Source organism: Falco biarmicus, chromosome 3, assembly GCF_023638135.1.
Source record: "Falco biarmicus isolate bFalBia1 chromosome 3, bFalBia1.pri, whole genome shotgun sequence".
NCBI classification, from domain to species: Eukaryota; Metazoa; Chordata; class Aves; order Falconiformes; family Falconidae; genus Falco; species Falco biarmicus.
Genome location: NC_079290.1, coordinates 105539596 through 105563820, shown reverse-complemented (window position 1 = coordinate 105563820; position 24225 = coordinate 105539596). Strand labels below are relative to the sequence as shown.

Sequence of the window (24225 nt, the reverse complement as noted above, 5' to 3'; positions counted from 1 at the left end):
GCTGAGGAAGGGAGGTGTCTCGTTCCTAAAGCACGGCTGCTGCAAAACCTTTCCTGAACTGCAGGGAAAAAAAAACCCCTAGTTATCATAATAAAACCTGGAATTAACCAGGTGGAAATGCCATGGAATGGTTTTACATAAACGGTGGGGGATGCAGGCCAGTCCCTGGAGCGCTCCTGAGCGCGTCTGGATTGTCCGTCCCCATCTTCTGGCAGGCGCTGACATGGATGGTGACAGTAGCGGCCACGTGGGCTCATCGCTGCTAAATACAGCGAGACTAAAATACCTCGGCTGCAAAACCAGCAAAGAACCCCAATCGAGGGATAAGAAGTATGCTTTTAAAGTGGGAATTTTCTGCATTATATCAATTCACTTTAAGAAAAGTAATCATGAAAGGATTGGGCATTTGAGTTGGGTTTTTTTCCAAGTAAATGGCCAGAATGACATTGTAATTAAATTTTTAAATTATTTCTGGAAATATTGTGTATGTAAAATACAAGGCTTTATTTTTCTTCTCTTTTTTTTTTTTTTCTTTTTTTTTAGTGCTTTTTTTAAGCAAACAGAAAAGGTCATGCCTTTCTTAGCAGCATTTTGGTGCCTGTGTGTAGGGAACAGTCACTGCCTGACTCTTTTCTGTCAACCTGGGCTTGGAAAATAACAGAGGAAAGAGCAAAACAGGAGGGTTTCCATCAGAGGAAATTGGGCAAACGTTTTACCCTTTGATGCCCGGTGTGCTGTACTGGGTTTGAAAGACAGCAAGTGCAGCTTTATGGGGGGGGTGGGGGCTGACACGAGGTTTTAAAGAGTGATTTGTGCTAACTTGGATGGTCTCAAATTAGGGCATGATAGAAAAAGGATTTTCTGTTATCAAAAGCTAGTTCAGGCTAAATTAATCTGAAAATGTGTAATTTCATCTCGACTAAAAATACTGTAATGTAATTAAATTCCAAAGTAGGATGAGCTGAGAGGGTATAAGAAAAGATAAGCATCAGAATAAGACAATAATTGAGTTTGTATTGTAAACACATTCCTATGGGAGTTTGGGATTTTTGAAGCTGCTTCATTACAAATTTTAAGTCGAGAGCGCTTAACAGCTTTGGCATATTTTGGAGAAGTGGCTGACTACCTTTACGTTTGTTTGTGTTCTTTGCTTGAAGGATTTTCTGAACTTGGGTTTAATTCTCTTATTGTCTGCTAGGTTCTTAATAAGTTCGAAGGCAAATAATGCTTAGAATTTGAAAATGTGTGTTTCCATGTGAAACTGGCTGCTTTGTGGATTTGTGTAAGCTTCTCATCCAATTTTTCAAACAATTGGATCTTTAATCTATAAAATTGATCGGTTAGATTGGCATTGATCAGTAAGATTGGTATCATTAAAATACTCGATGTGTTAATTCTGAAGCGTGTCATGTTGAATACTGGAGCGAGTAAATCGTCTCTTCTCTGCACACAAGGCACTCGCTCAGTTTGTCAAGCCGGGGGCGTAGGAACGGAGTCAGGGTCAGGTCATGCCGCGGCATCCTTCCCTTGGGATGGTCCTGAGCCCCACGCAAAGGGGAGCTGCTGACAAGGATGAGTGATACATTAAGTCATAATTTGAATAAAATGGTGGGACACCGAATTGAACACTTTCAGCCCAAAGTGACTGCCAGGGTGTCCGAGGACCGCTGCCATTAGCAGTTTGAGATTCGTTTTCCTCATGCTGGCATCTTCATCTTTGCGCAATGGGTGCTGGGCGAGGGATGGAGAAAGTCGACGCCCTCTTGCTCTTGGCTTGATCCAGAAGCCAAACAGCATGGGGAAGGGAGATGCTTAGGAAGCTGCCTCGCTTCTCGTCGTAGTGATAATGGCTAATTTAATGCCTCTTTTGTGATATCGCACAATCTGCTCAGTACTGGTACGTTACGCTATGGCGCTCTTTCGGTTTTTGCAATGGTTTGCAGGAAAAATGCAAAAATGTTTCCTTTCCATTTACTAAAAATACTTTACCCTTAATTCTGAAAAATTACTTTGCGGATCTTCATATTTCACAGACCATAACTAGATTACTACCTTTTACTGGAATACTTTGTGTTAATGAAGACCGATTGGGATTACATAATAGATTTCCTCTAAAGAAGGCATTATGTGGTTATTTTTTACTGTCTGGCATTCTAGTTAATTGCCTTGTCATCATTAATTGATGGGCCTAAATTGATATAAATAAATAGATTATATTCCTGAGGTTAATTTGAAAGGGAGGAGGGGCTTAAACCAGGTTGCTGCAGGGTGTTTAAGCGTGTGCCCCTGATGTGCTGGAGAGAGCTTGTGCGCCAAGGTCACGTTCAGGCGCAGTTGGTGTCACCGTTCCTAAATCCGCTTGGCAGCTGGATGCAGCCGAGCTCTGCCCTCCCGGCGAGGGGAGGGAGCGCTCGCCTGGCCCTGGGGAGGCCGGACCTGCTGGAATTGCCCCGTTTTCTCAAAGCTGACCTCAGCTGTCAGCTCTGCTCCATCCTGTGCTCCAGCCCGGTGCGCAGGCACTGGTCCTGGCTGAGGACTGGGCTCCGCCAGCCCCCTCAGCCCAGCTTTATTTGACAGTTTGAGTGCCTCCGGTTTGCAGGTTAATCCAGATTTATGTATATAATTACTGTTAATCGGCAATCAACTAAGTCTAAAGGTAAATCGACATTTTTTTTTAATTAGATTGCAATATCGCATAAAATACTTTTTGCCTGGGAGGAGAGAGCTGCTGGTGGTGGGTGAGCAGCGCGGTGTCTCCTCTCCCAGCCCTTCCCGTGGTGCTCTGCACACCTTCCGCCGTGCCTGGCTTTGCTGGCAGGGGACGGATTTCTGCACTCGCATCCTGACACCGCTGCCAGGCTGGAGCTTGAGTGCTGTGCCAAGCCTCGTGCTGGAGGAGCATTCCCGGGGGCTCTGCGGGAACCTTCCTCCCACTGCCTCGTGCATCCCTTGTGAGCACGGCAAGAAAAAGAAAATACCTCCCCCCCCAATCCCCCCAGGCGCCAGGAAGGGCTGCGTGGGATCCGGGCTGGGGGGACCGAGGCATTGTGCCCTGCTGGCTGGGTGTAACGGAGCAGCCACGCTGCTGGGATGAGGACACCTCGGCGGCTTCTTCCTCCGCTCTCTCCAGCGCTGTCAGGCCACATGTCTTGTTTTGACAGCTGCCGCGCTGTTGTGCTGGCACGCGTGGGATGCGGCACTTCTCCGTGGTGCTGCGCGGTGTTTGCGCTGCTCTTTCAGTTCATTCTCAGGGGTTACGTTTGCTCTGGAAGCTCGTAGAGAGCAACTTGTAAGGCTTCAAAACCACGGAAGAGAGAGCAAACAAATGGTTCCTTATAGTTAAGCACAGTATGTCTTGATACGCTTTACATGCTTAGCGTCTTTTCCCCAGTGCCCTCGGCTGTACATAGTCTGTGGGCTCCGTCCTCCCCCCGTGCTGGAGCAAAGTTTGGAAGTTTTCTCCTTCCCACCAGAGCATTGCCAGCTCTTCCAGCTGGAGCCTCGGCACCCCCCTGCTCCCCCCGGCTTCCCAGTCAGCCTTGGTGCCATGGCACAGCCGAGGTCCCTCCACGTGCCCGGAGGATGCTGAGGGCTGCCGGCGCTGCTCTGCCAGCCATTCGCTGGCTGCAGCCTTGGAAGTTCATTGACTGTCGAACTGCAATTCCGATTTGAAGTGGTTCTCAATTGAAATTTATAATTAATGAGTTATTATTCAATTTTCAGATATTTACAGATCTTTATGGTGTCTCAAGTCATGAGCCAAGCTCTGCACTGCTAGCAGAGGGAGGACCAGAAACCTTTTTCCTTTCTCTTGGCACAGAGCTCCTCTCTCCTCCTGTCCCCTCCAAGGTTTCCCAATTCCCAGCGAGCCCCGTGCAGCTCCCACCAGCCGCTGCATGGGAAGGTAATGCCCGTCAGAGCCCAGAGAAATAGGTGTTAGTGGCATCCTGGGAAATTCCCCTGGTACCTGGTATTTTGGACAAAACCAAGACACGGCACCACTGGCACCACTGGGGAAACCCTTGTTAGCCTTGAGCCACCGGCTGCAGTGAGCGGGGAAGTTGAACTGGCAGTAAGTCAGCTAAATAAATAGAATTTTTCTTCCCTTTCCTCCCTCCCCCATGAGAAAGCGGCAGCATTTGCACATCTGTATCACCGCTGCGCTGGGAAGTGACCTGACTTTAACACCGCGTCTGCCTCTGGTAGAGCCACAACCAAAACAATGCCTGCAGAATGAGGCCACCTCAAAACAAGTTTTTTAAAAGTTAATTGGAGCCCCAGGTCCTTGCCATTATGACCCGTTTCCATGGCGAGAGCAATCAGTAATGCAGAGTGGCTGCTGGTGTGCAGCGGGTTGGGAGCCCTTCACGTATACGTGAACGTATAGATCAAATGGGGGCTCTCCTCAGTTCGCTAACGGATATGGGAATGATTAATCTGAAAACAGTTTAAAGCATTCATGAGTTGTAAGAACTAATCCCCAATAAATCAAACGGCATCCCCGTGGGAGTAAGGAAGAGAAATAAATGAGGGCTAAAGAAATTGATAAAGATCCTTGAGCAATAAAGAGATGAACGCCAGTTCTTTTAAAATTATATTTAAATGAACAAAGTTGATTTAAGTGTCTTTTTTCATACCTTGTACTAAGATTTAGGTCTATAGCATGTCATTATATCAAGAAATAATTTGCCAAAAGACTTTTTAGCATTTCATGTGCATTCCACTTAATGACAATTTTAATATTCTAGCTTTGGTCCTGCGTCGTTACGAGGAGGTTTCAATTGCTCGGCATGCTGAAGAGTTCATAAAGATTGTTCCTAATTTCTTTTTCAAATCTGATACAGAGTTCAGAGCCATCGACGCAAGAGTTATCACGTTACTCAGTAAAAATGTTTGGAATACTATTGTTAGCTGCTTGAACTAAATCTACAGCTTTGGGACAGCGTGGTTTGCAGTGGGACGTTCCTGCTCGGTCAGGTTCGGGACAAGGTGCTGAGCCAGGTTCGGGCTGAGTGCGCTGCTGGGGCGGGGAGCTCGCCTGCCCGGGTGAAGCTGCCTGCCCCTTCCCGGCCGACAGTACCGTGTGTGCTCCTGCCCCTGCGTGCATTAACGTGACACTTTAGAAAACTGTGTGTTCTCTTGGTGACCAGAGAGCGTAAGACGTCCTCCACTGGCTGAACTGGGGGATCATTTCCCTTGCAGATTACGCTGCAATAAGCGCGTCTCCGAACGCGGCTTCCCAGCTCCAGCAGCTCAGCGTGGTTTTGTCTTGTGTCTCTTACTCTCCTCCGCCCCCAAAACACAAAGGGTTGGGTTTAGCTTTGCTTTTTCCCTTAATTCAGTGACTGTCCTGCTGCGTTATCCCAAGCACGGAGGGCCAGGGGTGGCTGCTCCCCAGCGGTGCCTGGCAGCACCCGAGTTCACCCGAGGAGTGCGCAGGGCTGAGAGTTCTGCTTGGACTCCAGACCCCCGAAGCTCAGGGATGTTCATCCCCAACGTCAAGGGCTTTGAATGAGATTGCTCTGCTGAAGAGCTCATTTGGAAGGCAGAGACCTGTGTTCCCAAGTCAACACGGCATAAATTTGTACCGGTAAAGTACATCAAGCTACCTGGTGCACAAAAGTGATTTAAAATGACGCGTAACCTGTAAGCACCCTGGAAATTCCTCTTGACCTCCACAATGAAACATTGCTTCAGCAGATGTTTGTTTTCTTTTTATAGACACGTTTGTGGTCTCAAGTTACAGATATCTGAGTCGAGAAGTAGATCTGATAAATGGTGGCATAGGAAGAAGTCAGGGTGATCGGGGGTGCTTCGTGTCTTTGCCGATGTGAGGTCTGGCAGCGGAGCTGCCTGACTCCTCCATTTCCCCCCTTTGGGAGGTTTATGATATTAAATGTTTTGGGCTGCTCAGAGCCATAACAGTGCATAGAAATGATTTCCTGCAAAAAAGCACATTCTAGAGTCTGGTTGCTGGTACCTTCAGAAGATGCTGTACCTGACTGTGGGGTGCCCTGTGGGGTAGGCTGGGGAAGGGCGACATCCAGGTGATGCTGTGGAGGGAGACACAGTGGTGACTCCAGAAACCTAAGCAGGGCTGAGGCAGAAGATGGTCATCTCTTGTGTCAAATACACTGATGATACAGATACATTTTTTTTCTTTGATTTTTTTTGATTGGCTCTCAAAATAAGAGAGTCGTTAATGGTTGAATTAATCCGGCTGAGTAACCGCGATATGCAAAGACACCGGATGAATCTTTTGTGGAGTTCACTCTTTGGCAACAGAACGTGAGACCATTGAGCGTAAATGGTGGCAGAGTAAATGTTTACCGAGAAGTGAAATCCTGTTATTAGTTGTATTACTATTATTAGTGCTGTTGTTGCTGTTCCCTCTTTTCTAGTTGTGTCAAGATCAAGTACAGAGTGCAAAAACATACAGGCTTTTCCAGCACGTTGATAAAAATGGGTCTTGGCACAGGAAAGGTGGCACTGGTGGAGGCTGTTAAATGGAGGTACCTGCCCCATCGCTTTCCCTCTCTGCAGCCTGCTGAGGACGCGCTGGGTAGGCACGGGCAAGGCACTGCTGCCCTGTTGCCGAAGCCGCTGTGCTTTGCACCTGGTGGCATTGTGCTGCAGGGACATTGCAGTAGGGAAGATGCTTTAGGACAGCCTTTGGTCCTGCCTGAGTCAGCAGAGCCCCAGATGTTGCTTGGTGTAATCTCTGTGGCAATGTGCCGTGCAAACAGAGGGGTCTGGAGGATGTGTTTTCGTGGCACTGGCATCCTGATCGCTCCTTAAATAGCCCCGAGGGGCTGCTCTGGGGGTGAGGCTTGTCAACGGCTGTCCCAGCACACACCAAACAAATGCCCAGCTCTCTGTAGCTTGTGTTTCAGCCTTCAAATTTTATCCTGATCTTAACAAAAGTCCTTTATTTGGCAGCCCACGAGCAGTCCTCTGTGACAGTACAGCAGCCAACTTTGCACTGGCACGTGCTTGCTCAGTCCTGTTTGTTGGAGCCGTAGGTAATTACTCCGTACTTAATGAATAGCATTACTTTTATTGATGAACACGGAGGCTACATGCTGGAAAGAGGAGGTAAGGATTAAGTTTTATGGCCTACTGCTGCTATGAAAAGGAGCATCTAGACACCAATTAATGTCCCCTTGATGGGATTAGCCATTGCGTTAACTGCAACTCTGGATAAAATTGCTAAGTCTGTTATTTTAGACTTCAACTTCTTAAATATTGTAGATACAAAATAAATTCACTTTCATCTTAAATGCAAATGACATGTAAGTCTAAAGACAAAAAAAAAAATCCAGTGTGTTTATGTTTGCTTGTGATTTATACCTCTTCCTACATGGATAAGAAGACTTCTTTGGGAGTCTTTATTTCATCTGTGCAGCCTTCAAAGAGAAGCCTGGTGACCTCCCAAAGTGACCCCAAGTGTCTGGGAGTCTGCTTGGCCAAGGACAGGCTAGATCTGAGATGCAGGGGTGAGACATCCTGGTCTGGGGCTGCTCAAGATTCCTCTTTTGCTTTTTCATTTGGGCTTTAATCTTCTGATAAGCCATCGGTACAGCGGAGGGGAAATGTCAAGGTAAATGAAGACTTAGAGAGCAGCATTTCTCAGGGGAGAAATAACTTCTGTCATCGGGGGTTTTTTTTTTGTCTGCAGCAACAAGAAATAAGAGATGAGGCATTTCTGAAATCTGGATGTCGGTCAGAGCCGTCCTGACCAAGAGCCCTGTGCCCACCCCATGCCCTGCGAGCGAGAGCTGCTATGCAAGGGCTTGAAAGCTGCGCACGGTGCAAAAACGCCCAACCAAACAAAAAAATTAATAGATGTTGATTGAAATCCATCACCTGGCATGTCTGATAGCCCCTGCTGGAGCAGAGCTCTACAGGGTGAACCTTGCCTGCCCAGGTGGGGAGGCGTCAGCTGGCGTGGGAGGCGTGCGGTAGCGCTCGCTCCTGGCACTGCTCCCCCTGCCCACGTCCACGGCGTGGGTGTTCGCTCCTGGTGCTGTGTGCTCCGTCCCCCTTCGAGCCGGTGCGCAGGGAGGGGGCATGTCATAGGCGATGGGTCTCTGCTGCCGGATGAGATCCAGCAGGGGCTGATGCTGTTGGGTATGGCCGGGAACCGACCAAATGTGATTTCCAGTGAAGCAAAGCGAGTCAGTGACATAAACCGAACAGATGATGCTTTTAAGCAAATTGTCCAAGTATTGGATAAGGGAATTATGGGCCTGCGTCAGTCTTTTCCGATGTTATTATGTATGCTCTGTGTTATTTTAAAGTGCCCCGTATTGGCCACACACAATTTTTCTTGGTGCTTTCAAGGAAGTATATGATTTCCCGTGAGTATTGTGTTCTTGGTCCTCTCTCTTTAGTTAATTAACTTTTCAGAAGAATATTTTGAGGTATGACTTTTTTTCCCCAGTATTTGCAGGATATTTCTTACCTCACTAACCCCTTCCAGAGCCACCTTTCCCTTCCACTTTGCCCCACACTTGTATTGCAGGCGTCTTCTTGGGGGAGCTGTAATCGCGCCTGCGGTGCAGCCCAGCGGTGGGCTCTGACCCATCTCTCTGCTTTGTGGGCTTCCCTGCTTCTCTGCTAAGTCTGTCTTGACTTTTTTGTAGAATCAGATTCTTTGTTTTTATCTTCTTGGTAGGATTTTGATTCCTTGCCAGTAACGTGAGACAACACACAAGAGGAGGTTGTGTGTTTGGCGAGTTTGGAAGCTAAAATGTAGAAATACCTTGTAGCGTGCGATAGCACCAGCTCCTGACAGAGCGGTGTCGTGTTGAGTGATGTGTCATGGAATCACAGAATTGTTGAGGTTGGAAGACCTTTAAGATCATCTAGTCTAACCATTAACTCAGCACTGCCCAGCCCACGCTAAACCCTGTCCCTAAGTGACACATCTATGTGTCTTTTAAACACCTGGTGGATGGTGACCCCACCGCCTCCCCAGGCAGCCTGTTCCAGTGCTTGACCACTCTTTTGGTGAAGACACCTTTCCTAATAACCAGCCTAAACCTCTCTGGCACAACTTCAGGCCATTTCTTCTTGTCCTACTGCTTGTTACTTGAGAGAATGACGTAGCAGCGTCATGTTGTGTGATGACATAGTAGCGTTGTGATGTGTCATGACTTGCATGTTGTTTCACCCAAATCTGGGAAGCAGCTCCAGTCATGCTCAGCAGGAGAACGATGGCGTTTCTCTTTTAGGAGCTGACACAAACCTGTGAAACACACAAGCGTTAGCCGCGACTCCGGCTTTAGCGCTTGCTCAGGTTAGCTGAGGCGCAGGTATGAGTGATGTTGGTGTGTTGGACTGTGATGTCATCAGTTGGTCGTGCTGTACTGTGGGACACAAACACAGTGCATTCTGCAAGTTCTTAGGTGGCTTTGGTTTCCAGCAAGACAGCTTTTTGGAGGAGGGTGTCCTGGTGCTTGTCGCTGCCTTGTTCTGCGCCCGTGGGAGGGGTTAGGGGTCTCAGGATGACGGCAAGTTCAAGGACTTTGTTCTCTTTGTCTTCACTGGGAAAGAAGAGTGATGATTCAGAGCAGTGATTTATTACTGAGCTCCATCTTTCTTTCCAGGGCTTCCTCCAAGACTCCAGCTTTTCCCAGCCAGTTTCAGCATCAGTAGTTTGCTCCTTTGGGAGAGTGGAAGTTAATTTCTCATTATTATCATGCGTAGATTCAGAAGATGGAAAATAGTCTCCTTTTGCTGTCCCTCGACTCCATGATAACTTCATAGCCAGAGAAAAGGAAGCTCACAGTCATGCAGGACAAAAACCAGTGTGAGCCGGGTAGCAGGAGGGGTTTCCCAGTGCAGTGTGTGGCTGGGGCTGGAGGGCGGGATGGAGGGGGGCTTGCGCACCTACACCCTGGGGCTGGCTGCTGCCTTTGCCCCAGCACGGTGCAGAATGTGTCCAGTCCATGATGCCCTTTGGCTTTATTGTCACCTCCCAGCTCCAGGGGCTAGCATGCATAGATATATACAAGATAAAAAATTAATTTTAGAGCCATAGACCTTCTCGAGGAAGGGTTCTGGCTGCTCTTATTTCGTTGTCCTGGAAAAAGAGTTGCTTTTAGCTTTGCAGTATTTGCAATTCCCTTTCGGCGACCCAAACTCCCCAGGCTGTAAGACATAGTTTTCATTAAATGGTACACCTGACATTTACCAAATCTTGTTGTGACAATTTAGAGGGAGCTAGTTGCATTGAAAAGCCTTATTAATATTGCGGTAATGTGATTAGGGGAACATCTCGGTCGTTTAGGCCAAAGGGACTTTAATTTATGAGCACAATGGAGAAGCATCAGTTGACCAAAATAGCCTAATCTTATCTTGTTTTCTGCTTACTCCCTCCTTGTATCTAGTACATGTTCATGATCAGATAAGTAGGTTTAGATTCCTGTTATCCAAGTAAGGGACTCTGTATAAAAGAAACAACCCCCCTCTCAGAATGAGACTTGGTGCTAGAGGTGGGTACGTGCAGCTGAGGTGGGGGGCCAAATCCAAAATGACATTTCTGGAAAACCTTCCCTGGAAATCCCCTGTTTCCCACCGGTGCAAGTGCTCTGTTACTGCCTCTTCCCACGTTGCTGAGAGAAACCCCAGTTTATCTGGGGACCTGGACCGGTCCTGAGCTGGAGGTGAGCATCCTTGGTGCCCAGGGAGCCCCAAGCAGCCAGCAGGTCCCGGCACCCAGCAGCCGCAGGGTATGATTGCTCACCTTAAAATAAGTCTGAAAATGGAACTTAGCATCTTCTTCCCGGCTGTAGCAGGAACAATTTGGGCAAAAGTAGCTCTCATGCTGTTGTGGCAATTTGCAAGAGCTGTGGTGGTAAATAACAGGGGGAGAGGGAGGGAAGCATCTCAGATCTCATCAATACTTAAGACAAAAGGCTTTCTGCTCTGCAATTACTCTTCCTGTCCTTTCCCCTCCTTCCCCCAGGCCACAAGCGAGAAGCCTAAATAGAGATCAGGCAGCTTTTAAATGCCACAGGCTCATAAAAGAGAGGAAATTCAGAGCTGTAACTTTGCTGCTGCTATTTGGATCCGTAAGCAAGCAGACCATCCTGCAAGCTCCACACAGTGGGATCAGAAATAATTGCACCGTCTCTGCCCAGAACCGGCTGCCCTGATTTCAGGGCTTCCGCGCAGCTTTTGGGGAGACAGACGAGCGACGTGCCCGGCTGCTGGCACCGAGCGCATGTCCTGGCCGTGGCCGTTGCAGCCGGGCTCGTGGGGTTTTGGAGGTGGTTTGTGAATTTGAGGATGGGGTGCGCATCTCTGCTGGTGGAGGAGCGGGCGTTGCGAGGCTTTGCTCCTTGGTGTTCCTGGCCTAAGTGGAATGTGGTGATTTACTGTCCGTGAGTGAGGCAGGCACGGTGCTTCTCATCTCTGCTGCTGGGAAGGACGAGGATTGGATTTGGGAGTGATGTTTTAGGAACGACCCCTCCAGTAGCCCCCATGCCTCATGTGACAAGCACAAACAGGCGTCTCGGTGGGCTCGGATCACTCTGGCTTGCTTTCAGGTGTACCATAATATTAAAATACTATTTTATTATTTTCCATTTAGTCCCACATTAATGAAAAGAGTGCTGTGTAGCTGCAGAGTAGTAGCTAATCAAATCAAGTAAATTGCCGTTAATGTTTCAGTACTTGTTATTATTGCCATGATTCCAGGTGGACTGGAGTGCAGGGGAGGACGGTTGCTCTCCATGCCTGGTGGCGCACAGGCGAGCTGACCTTGCCTTGGCTGCAGCCTTCCCGAGCAGGGAGCTGGTAGGAAATTGCAATCCCAGGGGAGCCCATGCTCAGGCGCGTGGTTTTGTCCCCCTCTTCTGCAAAGGTATGAATGAAATTCTCAAATTCAGGCTGAGCAGCGAAACCTTCAGAGATGTGGGTTGGAGTTGCACCCGTTGCGCGTCCTGGGGATCCTTGTCGGACCTCATCTGCCGAGCCTTCCCGCAGCCATCAGTCTGCTGCTCGTGGCTGTGTGTGTGCCACAGAGATAAGCACCGGAGATCTTCCCTCCCTGGTCTTTCTTACAGCAAGTGAAATACAATAGCAATGTGGCTCAGGTTAAAATTGCCTCTCATTTTACCAAGATACCCTTAAAAACCAGTCGCTTTTTGTGAGCCTTAGAGCAGCTCTATACACTCTTATCAAAACTGACAACTGCTCCAGAGATCCTGAAGAGATTTTGTTTCATTGTGCTTTTTTGCGGTAGAGATCTCGTTAACTGTTTTCCGGCGACCTCTTCTCATGTTCTTTTCCCGTCGCAGAAATAAGCCAACAAACCCCCGATTCCAGCTTTGCTGAACGGCAACTGCAGAGCTGGGCTCTGCCGTCCCTTCACCCTGTGCTCTCGTGGCACCCAGTGTGAGAAAACTGCGATTTTGCTCACATCAAAAAACTTTCAGGTCCTTGGAGCGTACTTTTCTCTGAGAAGCCGCGTGTGTGAGTGCCGAGGCACTAGGCAGGAGATGAGTTCCCGTGCTGTCTTTTCGTTACACGCAGGTAACTCATTGTAAGCCATAGGGCACATCTCCGCGACGGCAACAAGGGGAAATCTTTGATGTTTTGAAAAGGGTTTGAGCTGACATGTGCAGCGACTGGAGGTTTATAGAATAAACACCCAAACAAGATATGTAGTATCTCCACTGAATTAATCCTGCGCTATCTACGACGCTGTCAAACAGGCGCTGTGGTTGCACTGGCTGCAGAGTGTTTATTTTCAGGGTGATGCACAGGAGCAGCGAGGAGCAGCCTCACCGAGCCCTGGGGCATGGGTTGCAGGAGGAGGGGGCGGTGCAGTTTGGGGAAACGGGGTGCGGGTTTCTGGGCACAGGGAATAAGTATCTGCACGTATGTGGAAAAAAATGTGGTGGGGGGGGAAATATGTGTAATTTCTGGTTTAGTAAAAAAAAATAATATGTGCTAATTATCACTTAGATCAAAGATCATTTCAGTCTTGCAAATGTACGCAGAAGTAGAAAGTCTGCTGAAAGTCATGCTAAAAGAGACTTGGTGCGCTTTCCCACCCACGTTCATTAAATCGGCGCCGATGTGCACGAGCGCTCCGGAGGCGCGGAGCGGGCATCGGGCAGGGCGTCCCTGGGCACGTACCCGCAGAGGCATGCCGGGGGGCGGGGGCGAGGAACAAGGATGGGGTTTGGTAGCAGGTCCAGCTGATGGGGTTTGTTTGGGTGGAGGAAGGGCGTTGTGTTGGTTGAGCTAAGTAATTTTGGCTGGCCAGTGGTGGTAGAAAACCATCATGAGCTTATCTTCCTCAGTAGTAGGGTGCCTTTATGTGCTTAATGGAGCATCGGGATGAGTTACTCTATAATTAACAGCTTTTACATCAATGTTACAGCCCTGTTATTATGTGATAAACGCGGGTGAAGGCGGCTGTCTTCAAACGGAGTATTTTGGTAGAGAAAAATGAGGAGAGGGTACCTGCAGAAGCTTCTTCGTGTGCTTGCTTCATGGTGTCGTGCTGTTCAAAACAGGAGCGGGAGGGAAGAAGGATGTGCTTTCAGCTGGGCCAGGCACTGAGTTTGCACCTTGGTGTGGCTCTGAAGTCCCAAGCCAGCGTTGCACGGACACAAACGGCTTAATTCAGCTTATTTATTTAAAGCGCTTCCTTGCCTTGGCTGGGCGTGAAAATACGTGGTGGGTTTTGCTGTTTTTTTTAGCAGTTCCAGCTATCGCTCTGCACTGTCTGAAAACGCGTGGCTGCTGACATCCAAAAAGCCGAGGGGTGCGCAGTGTGGACTTGATGGAGCGCGGGGGACCCTCTCTCTCGCTCTCTCCTGAAAGGCTTCGTTCTGTTTGTTTGGCTTGTTTGTACAAGTTCAGGTGCTTTGATACCAAAAGGCTCCAGCCAAAGCTTTCCTGTGAAAGTTGTTTATTGCTGCTGCTGCTGTTGTTTTTCTTTCTGTTCTTGGTGTCCTAAAGCCAAATTACTGTGACTAATGCACCACTGTAAGTGTCTGCAGCATCTACAGCACTGCTGCCTGCGTGGGATGCATGCTGTCTTTGCAGTGCTGGGGTTTTTTTTTGTTAGCTTTTTACTTTCTACTGTTACAGCAGAAATGCCCCCATTGTGCGTTAGCTTAGCAGATGGCAAAACATTTCTGTGCAATATCATCATACACCAGAGCCACGCTGACTGCTGTCTGTTGGGCACGGAACGGTGTGCCTGTGTGGGTATTTTAAAGGGTCCACGTAGTTTCTGAGCAGAAACTGTTTTCCTGTGTCTTTGAAGTCAGGGAGGTGCTCAGAAGAGAGAAAGTTACTCTGAGCCTAACGCGGTTCTAAGCAGGAGCAGTGAAACCAGTGTGTACGCTAATGCATTTCTTCTTCTGTTCCTTTTTGCTTGTTTATTGCCTTTTTAAGCCAACATCCATATTCTGGTGCTGCGTTTGGGGTGGTTGTTATCTAATCCTGCTGCTGCATTAAAAAGAGAGAGAATGTCTATAATAAAATAATAACAATCCTTTTTTTTTCCTTAACCTTTCCTTCCTTCTAATTTTCAGCATATAGCTGAGCCCAGTCATAATATATCCTGTGAAAATGCTGGCTATTTCATGATGCATCATAAGATGTCCTTTTTTTCCCCCTTTTTTTTTTTTAAAGCTATCATTGGTGCACTTACTTTGTTAGGTAAAAGATTTGCAAGTAAGATCTTGCAGATTGCAGAACATCAGTTAATCCAGTTAACAGCAACAAAAGGTGAAATTTTATTTTATGCCAAATACAGAATATTGCTCTTCTGGGGAGACTTTCGCCGGTCTGTAGTACGTTGCTTCATAAACTCTCTCAGGGTCGTTTTTTTTCTCTCTGTAATCCAAAACTGTTTCCTGTTCGCAGACCGCAGAATGGTTCTATGATCCTGTACAATAGAAAGAAGGTGAAATACAGGAAAGATGGATATTGCTGGAAAAAAAGGAAAGATGGGAAAACCACCAGAGAGGATCACATGAAACTGAAAGTCCAAGGAGTGGAGGTAGGAGACCGAAGGGGTGGCGGGGTTGGGTGGGCTGCGCTGGGAAGCAGCGGCTCCCTGAAATACATTCAACGTGGACTTGTCTGCATGTTCAGAAAATTATTTCTATTTGCTGAATTCCAGATATTTCTCCCTCATCCCCCCAAAATTAATCCTCTGAGCAAAACTCAAATATGGCTTCACCGTCTGATTGCGTTGCTGCTCGCTGGTTGTCGTGTTGAAGACAGACACCAACATCTCGTTGCAGCAAGCATCTCTTGGTGGCATATGTGTTTTTTGTAACGGGGACTTCCCAAGGGTGACCAAACATCTCAAAGTGCCTTGTAAGGCATTTTTTTTTTTTTTTAGCATCTAAGCTTTGTATAAGATCTGATTGTCACAAATACCCACTAGCTTTTGGTATCAACTGCCAAAATTTTCCATGTGCTTACCAAGTGTTGGTCTTACAGTATGCAGAAGCAGAAATTCAGACCAGAATGAGACTCTGCTTCAAGGGGTGTTTTGAAGGAGACCATTGCTCTACCGATGGTTTTTAGCCATTCAAGGAAATTCAGCTAGGTGATTTCACTTGACACAGTATTTCTGCAATTCACCCGTTTGTTCTAAAATACGGTGGTGTTTGGCACAGCTGTTCTTTCTTAATCGCTGACTGTGTGAGGGCGGGGCTGTTGGATTGCACTGATCACTTTGGGCGTTACAGGTCTGCACAGATGTGGAGGAGAAGTACATTTATTTAACTTCTTTTGTATTTTATTGAATGGGAATTGCCTTTTCTGATAGTAGAAGTCCAGCTGCAGAGCTTTGCCTAGCTTAGTTCCTGCGACAATAGGGCTGTATTCCCTGTGTTTGGTACTGAACTTGGGGCTCAGATGGCAAGAGGGGGTTAAAATGTGTGATTGTAGCATTCAGCTGTCTTCAAGAAGTCTTCTGGTTTTGGCAAACGACCGGCAAAGTCGTCAGGGTCTGTATGTGTACGAGCTGTATTGATTTCCACGGCTAGCAGGCTGCATGCACTGCTGCGGGCAGGTGGCTACAGCCAGGCAGGCAGGCGCAGCGCAGCAGGGTTTGCAGCGTTTGGAATAATCCATTTGGAAAAATCGGTGGTGTTCCAGGACAGGCAAAGCTTAACCCGGCAGCTCAAGGCATGTTTGGTAGCTTTGGGGCTGGGCTTTGGGTTAAGCCGGGGCAGCCTGCGCTCCCCCGTGGCGCTGGGAGTTGGGCTGGGGCTTTCCTGGCACCTCGGGGGGCCACCGCTGCACCTGGGGCTGGGGATGCGAAGCGACCAGGCACCTGGAATACACCTCGTGCTCCAGCTTCCTTCTGAGCGATTTGTCATTCTTACATTCCGTCATTGCTTTAATGAGGTTTTGGGTTTTTAAAATAGTATTAAGTGGATTGTATTATATCACACCAGGGAGGCATAATTTTGTTCCGTAATTGTTACATCCAGTAATAATATTTTACCATGACAACCTCGCCCCACCCCAAAAAAAGAAATCGGCATAATAAAAGTTGTGCATTGTTTTTGTTTTGAGTTTGCAGAGACTGATTTAACCGACTTCTGTGAACTTTAGCAATGCAGAATACCAAAACCTGCACTGCCAAACTTGCCTGCAGGAGGGTGGGGTGACCGTTGCCTACCACACACACACACACGATTAAATAAATACTTTCTGACGTGTTTTTTCAAAGACTGAGCCAGCAGCCCCTTGAGTGCCTGGCTGTGTGGATGTGCGTGGCAATCACGTTAAACTCCAGTAGCTCTGCACTGAACCCAGTGATTTCTCTTTTATTGAAGTACATCTTCTAGAAAGCAACAAATCTCCAAGTGGATGTATCAGGAGCTGGAGGATGCACAGCTCTCAGGGTTTCTTCCCGGGGCTGATCGCATTCACCACTTTAAAAAATAAGTGTCTAAGTATTTGCTTTGCAACTTGGAGGTACCAGAATTTGGCCATTCATTCCTATGTCTTTCTCCCGCTTAAGAGCCCTTTTAGTACCTGATATTTTATCTCCAAGAAGGTACTTATGCCCTCTCATCAAGTCATCCCTCAATCTTCTCGCTGTGAAGCCTGACAGCCCCAGCTCTGATGGCTCTGGCGGATGCAGGATGCGGCCAGGTCCACAGCCAATAGCTCTTGCGGCAGGTAAAGCAACAACCGCGCGTGGACCTGGCTCCGAGCCAGCGCTCGCAACAGTTAACGGCAACTTTTACTGGGGCTCCCAGCTGAAGGAACACAGCTTCTGTATAAATCTCTGTGTTAAGCAGCACTAAGTGTTATCAAAATCCAAACTGATATCTTAGTGTTGAAAAGAAATTAATATTCCCCCCCTGCCAGCTGTCAGAGCGTACAAAGGAGCCGATGGTCCAAGTCCTCGTAATTTCTGTACGTGAAGGTGGGAGAAAAGGAACGAACAGGAACCAGCAAATAGAGATTTGGGTGTGAAATTCAAGTCCTGCATAAATCTGGGTCTGGAAGAGCTGGGTCCGCTGTGGGAAGGTCCCTTGTGCCTGAGAGCGCGTCTGGGTCTTGTGGTGGGAGGAAGAACTGGCGCCGGCCCCGTGCGGAGCCGCCCTCACGCCCCTTTGCCATCCTGCTGAGCTGCCAGGGGGCACCGAGCGACACGGGGGAAGTCCAACCTCGTGACCTCTGAGCGTTGCTTGGGCACAAGTACGTGGTTTTACCTTTCTTAATTAATTACTGGATCGGTACACTGTGCTACTTCACGGATAGTGTTACAGCTTCAGGATTCTGATGCCATCCTAATGGGCAGCAGTCTCTTTCCTTGCATACATGGGCCACAGATTTAAAATCATAAAAAAAAGGCTTTTTTTCAAAGTTGGAGTGCTACTGTAGTTAGCTGCATTAGGGTTTAACAGGGCATGAAATAACTGTCTGCCTTGTGGCACTGCCAGATCATCTCAGCGACTCTCGCAGCCAGAAGATAAATAGGTATCATTGTCGTGCTGATGGAAAAATACTTGCAAAGCCGACAGCCAAGAGTATCGATAGCATCCAGACAGAGCTCTGGAAGCTGCAGCTAATGGCCGGGAAGGAGAAACACGTTGGCCCGTGAAACTACTGACCAACCACTTCTGAAAAGGGATTTGTATTAGCAGATTTAATAATTAATTGCTTCCCAAGCATCATCAATGTGACGGCTTCTGCATATTCCCAAATTTTGAGTAAGGAGAAAAACCCATTTTGAAACAAAGAGTTTGCACCAGATACTTGGAGATGTTGGTGTCTGTCAGTGCCACTGAGAAGGATTTTGTGAGCGCGGACGATGCAGCTAAAGCAAATTTCGGATATAAATAAGGAATAAACTAATCAAAATAGGAATACACTAATTTAAATAAATAAGGATTAAGAGGAATAAACTAATTAACCAAACGGATGTTAAATGATAACTGCCTGAAATCCTCAAGCTATTGTCTTGGTTAGCATCACTGCGCATGAGGGTTTTGGGTATTACTTGGTTAATCTGATGCACAATCCTGTTAGAAAACGCTGGATAAACCAGAAAGGAGAAGTTAATTTGGCCTTTCCCTTAATACACCTCTTTGTGCAATTCTTTGTGGAATCCATTAAAAATCTCCAGTCCGTGATCCTTTTTAAAATTCTAATTAATTAGGATCCCTGGTGATGTGTTCCTAATCAATTCACATAATTAAAAATTTTAACTAATAAATAATAGTAAGGGGAGTGTTGCAGTAGCTTTAGCATCGTTCCGGACTGGTGCTGCCCTGACGCTCAGTTCCCTTGGCTGATGCTTTTGCCTCTTCCTGTGCCTGAACCTTTCTGGGTGCCTATAAACGGCGTGTTCACATGAATTCACGGTAAACCGCTGCTAAAATTAAAACGAGGTCATATTTTTATAGCAAATGTCCCTCTCGTCCTCTGCGTTTTAGAAGGTCGGCACCTATTCTGTTGCTCTTTGTCCTGTTTTGAGGGTGTTTTGGTCTCTCCAAAGCCCAGTGCCTGAGGAGAAGTTGGGGAAAAGGCTTCTCTCTGCCTTGGGGCAACGCCGTGCCATGCAGGGTCCCTCTCCGAGCACCAGCAACGCCACCTGTGATGTGACTCTGCCCAACGGCTGGCGGGAGCCTGGTGCCCCCCAACCCCCGGTGGCTGGAGCAGCAGCATCGCAGCCTCGGTGGGGACGCTCCGGAGGCTGTGCGGGGGTGGCAGAGGGAGCAGCGCAGCAGTGACCACCAGCGGCCCTGGCTCCGGCGTGCTCCTTTGTCAGCCTTGATTTAGTCTGACACCGCTAATTTCGGATCAGAGTGATCAGAGGGAAAGATGAATGCGCCAGAGCTCGTATATTTCAAATACCTGGTTCTCTCATCTATAAATATGTGCTGTCTCAGTACGAGCTGATAATCTTTATGAATTCCTTAAAAAACAAAACAAAACAAAAAAGTAAAACTTGATTTCGGTCTTATTAAGAGAGAAACTCCCTTGTGGAGATGTCGATGCAGAGTATCAATTTTGTATGCAGGACTTGTATTTAATTAATATCATAACAGTCCCTTAACACTATTACAGATTAGTCCACGAGGACAGGAATGAAAATTTTAGATTATTCAATTACTGCATAAACCCTGGGACATCACCATCAAAAACTTTGCAAAAGGTTTCGTTAGCATGTGGGGCTGGGGATGCAGGTACCTGAGCCCGGTGCTGCGCAGCCGGGGTGCTGATGGCGACTCTTCCAGCTCGCGAGCTGGGAACGCGTGCGAAGAACAAGATGACTTTTCCTTTCAGTAAATGACCAAACGGGCTTTTCTGTATTATGTAAAATAACCCATCATGGAATATTACACTGCAAAATGTTTTTACATCTCTCAATTCCCTGCTATTGTTGGCGAAATTTACTTGTAAGTTATTACTGGCGGGTGGAAGCGACTTCAGAGATCACATGCTCAAGCAGCACTAATCTGGAGAACTATTCCTAGGACAGTCTGATCCAATTCGCTTTAATTTACATGGGCTTTGCTCGCCCTCAGAGGTGAGCCGTGTAGTTTGCAAACTAATTAGGATTGCATTGTTCAGTTGGGCTGCCTGGTGCATTCCAGAGAAATCCTGCGGAATGGCACTGGAGGAGAAATGAGAGTTTAATGCGAAAGGCTTTCTGAGAACATGACCCACACGTGTGCATACATTAACGCAAACAAGTGCAGCCCTGAAAGCGAAGGAGAACAACAGCTCAAGGATGTGACAGTTTTTGTTCAGATCTGTTCTTTATCACCACTGCTAATGGTATTTTCCTTATATCCCTCCTAATATTTGGCTCTTGCCACTTCTAACCAGCCTCTCCCTTAATCCCCCATAAGCCAGTCGAGGGCACAGAGCATCTCCCCATCTGTCTTTGCTGTGGCTTGTACATCTGTGATGGGCAGAGGCTCATGCAGAAACGTGGAAGGTGGTGGCTCCTTGTGAGCTGTGGTCGGATTTTGTTCTGTCACCTGTTCTAGGGAGTGTTTACAGCAGCCAGAACGTAAGGCTGTGATGGCATCTCAGTGATTCATGTGTCTGTGGCAGTCCTGGGGAAATCAGAGTTGGTTTGCTGTTTCTGAAGGGGAATATGGATTATCATTAAATGTGGAATGGGTCTCCTGAGAGTCTCTTCTGAAGGGAACATACATATCAATAATTCGTTTTCTATATCGGGATTCTAATGTATTCGCTTGCAGTAACATAAATTCACAGCAAATGGTCGTGGGTTTTGGCATCTTCTCCTAACACCCTGCACATGCCGAGGAGATTTTATTCTTCAACAGACCTGTGACGTCCCTAATCCTTTGATTGTCGTGGCTTCTTTTACGGTGTGTAACTTCAGCAATAAAAGCTTTCTTAAAACCTTGATGCCTCAGGATGAATATTCAGCTGAGCTCAGGGCCACTGGCTTGTGTGTGATGTTGGAGGAGATGCTCTGCCCGGGCCTGGCGCAGTCGGGATGGCATCCGCTTGGAGCTTTGCCTCGGCAAGGGAATGGACGCGCTGGCTCGGGTTTAGCAGGCAGGCGCATGCAGGAGTTGTTTATTCAAAGGCACGCTATAAAATATTTGGCTTTGTTTCCTGCGCGGACTTGCTCTGTACCAAGGCACTGGTGCATTGCTGTGCAACGCTCCAGGAAAATTCATCTCTGGGAGAGAACTTTTCGAGTTGAGCTGCTGCAGACTCGCTGCTCACGGGGCAGGCAAGCGGCGATCCTGCTGCTGGGCAGCGCGGAGGAGGGGAGAGGAGGTAACAGGTAGGACAAATGTCGGCAGGTTCAGGCAGCTGGCCTCGGGCTGCTTTTGGTCAGGCGGGATTCATTTACTTTGGCGCAGGGCTCAGGAACTGAGGATGCTGCTCCTGGCAGAGGTGGGGGACCGCCGGCTCAGTGTGGTCCCGCCGGCGATGCCGGTGCGGTCAGGGGGAAGAAGGAGGCTCCACGTTATTTCTCGTTGCCCTGGCACGTGCGAAGCTGTCCTAGTCGCAGCTCTTGCAAAGCAGCTTGAGCCCACACTTGATTTTATGTGCTTGTGCACTGATGTTTCTATTTGGTCCAAAGTCTGAAGGACTCTCGATCTAGCAGGAGGTGGATGGGTGGACGTACAGCTGCAGGTTGCTTTTACTCCTGTGCTTTGACCTGTTCTTAAGTGGTGTGCCTGCGCAAGTGCTGTGCTGGGTTGGATGTCCCTGTTGGCATCCCCTGTCTGCGTCCCCTCTGGTTCCTTTGTCAGTGCTATGCAACGAGCTCTGGAGAAGGGGGTTCCCGTAACAGGTAAGTGATTATTTGTGGGAAAATGGTTAAATCTTGAGATGGTGTAATACAGCTTCTATCCTGCATATTTTTTCACTTTCTCAGCCTGGCAGCATCAGTCCGGGGTAACTCAATACCATCTGCCAGATGAAAGTGTTTCACTCAGGGATCGTCACTTCACCTCTAACGTTGGGTTACTGGGAGGCTTCCAGATGGAGGCACTTGGTAAACAGGGGGAGCCTTAGACTGAAAGAAGTGAAAATAATTTCAGAAAGAAATAAAGAATCTGTTTCTTATGCCTCGTTTTGCAAATAGTCCTTCCAGTGACACATTGGGAATGGTCTGATTTACAGCAGAAGCAGGAACGGGGGAGAGCTGCGGGGTGGGAAGAGCAAACGTTGCGTTTACTTTAACCGATGTAATGCCAAGCAGCTGTTTTTATGCTCAATTAGTTCACACGTCATTTTGGACATGAACCAGAATGGAAAACATTTTTGGTTTTGTATGACAGGAGAAAAGGTGATATAAAAGTATTAAATTGCTTTCTTGGGCTTTTCCTCCTGGAGTTTGATTCCTTCCACTGTTAGTTCTGTGCTTTCCATGGGGTAAGGGCTCCTGACCCTTCCTACTCTGCCTTTAACGAAAGACAACTTTTAAAACTTAACGGATTGAACTGTCTTTTCTGAAAACAACTTGCTTCATAGCAACAGCTGAGGGTTTTGCAGAAACACTATGAAGCAAAGCAAAGAGCAAGATCTTTTGGGATTGCGGCTCAGCTTGAGCATTTGTGTTGGTTTCAGTGGAAGATAAACGGGTTTGGCGTCTGCACGCGTTGGAGCAGCAGAGGGTACCTGTAGGGCAGGCTGGGCTTGTGTGCCCTCGTTATCCTTGTGGTTTGAATGCCGTGACAGTGCCGTGAAGCCTTGCATGGAGTTACTGCTTCTATACCAGCTAGGATATTTTGAACACAGTGGGAAAAAACAAACTTTTTAATATCATTTAGCAAACAAAAATCTTTGTTGCAATAAGATGAAAAAACCAAGTGATCTTTCGACTTCGCAAGTCATCTTAAAATATGTTGGAGAAGCAGAGCAAAGGCATTTAGAGCAGTCATGTGGTGAGCAAAGTTTCTGGGGTAAGATGGCAAATGGCTACGCCCACTTACAGAGTGTGGTATCGCTTCATCCTGTGGCTGGAGGTTGGTGAAAAAAGCAGAAAGGCTGAGGAATGGGGGCTAAAGGATATAGGATGTAGATGTAGGGTACTAGTGAGGAGCCTTCAAAGCCAGCCAGAAATGGTGGGTGGGTGTGTGTTGTTCTTCTGAGCATATGGGGGGGCAGGACCCTTTTTGGGTGATGGGCAGGTGGCTCGTAGGCAAGTTCTGCCCAAGTCAAGGGCAACGGTCCCTTCAGCGCAAGGCAACAGGTTTGCAGTGGTGGTTCGGGTAATTGCTTTGTAATTGACTGCATCACCTTTTTTTTCCCCCTGTTTAATAAATAGCATGAATAAAGCTGAGCCACATGTGGTAGGATTGTAATTCAACTCCCATTCACTAAAGTCTGAATGTTTTTCATTTAGCATGTAAAGGCAGTTCCGATGTGAATTATTCCAAAAGGATCTCTGTGGACTAATGACATTAGAGTTTAGATAGATTGAAATTGCTTGAGTAGTTGTTGCTGCAACTGCACCACAAACTGGGGAGGAAAAAGAGGAGGAACCAGGTGACCTTGTCTTGTGGAAGGTGTCCCTGCCCACGACAGGAGGGTACTGGATCACCTTTAAGGTCCCTTCCAACCCAAACCAACCGTTCAACGATTCCATGATGACGTGAGTTCGCACACTCCTCTGTTGAGGAGGAACTGGGAGGCTGAATGTGCTGGGTGGGTCTAAAGAAGTGGGGTGACACACGTCAGCCCCCATGCTGGGGTCCATGCCTTGGGATGGGTGTTGCTCCAAATTCTGCATCTTCCTCTTGATGTGCTTGCTGAACAGTGGTAGACATCATACTTCTTCCTGGACACTCTCCCCCCCCTACTAAAACAAATAATAATAATAAAAAAAAATACGTATACAACTTTTATATTATTTAGCCATCTTTATTAAATAAAAAGTTAGAACAAGTGTGCAGACACAAAAGAAGCTAGCAGGCACTCCCGTATCCCCCTCTGAAACATGAGGTTTGTGTCACTGCAAAGGCTACACAGCACAAATACACATTGACATTTATATTGACTATTCCAGTTTAGAGAAATTCGAAATTAAATCTATTTTCTGCCAGCTCTGTGGGAAAATCCATTTACAAAAACAAAATCCAATAGGAGATCTAAAGATTGGTGGCCAGAAATGAAATATTTTGAGAATACAATATATGGAGATTGGATTGCTGGGTCTGTGGTCTTGGTTTAATGTGCTGGGGACTGGAGATGGGAGCGGAGGTTTAT

At 47.4% G+C, this 24225-nt stretch overlaps 1 protein-coding gene across 13 annotated transcripts in view; it reads left to right on the top strand.

Moving 5' to 3' along the window:
- The window catches only part of CAMTA1 (calmodulin binding transcription activator 1), a 325176-nt gene that overhangs the window by 99948 nt on the left and 201003 nt on the right, over positions 1–24225 (top strand). For all 13 annotated transcript variants that reach the window (XM_056331855.1, XM_056331845.1, XM_056331846.1 and 10 more), the window contains one exon: positions 14899–15034. In XM_056331855.1, coding sequence (XP_056187830.1) covers positions 14899–15034 — 136 coding nt within the window. The remainder of the gene's footprint in view (positions 1–14898; positions 15035–24225) is intronic.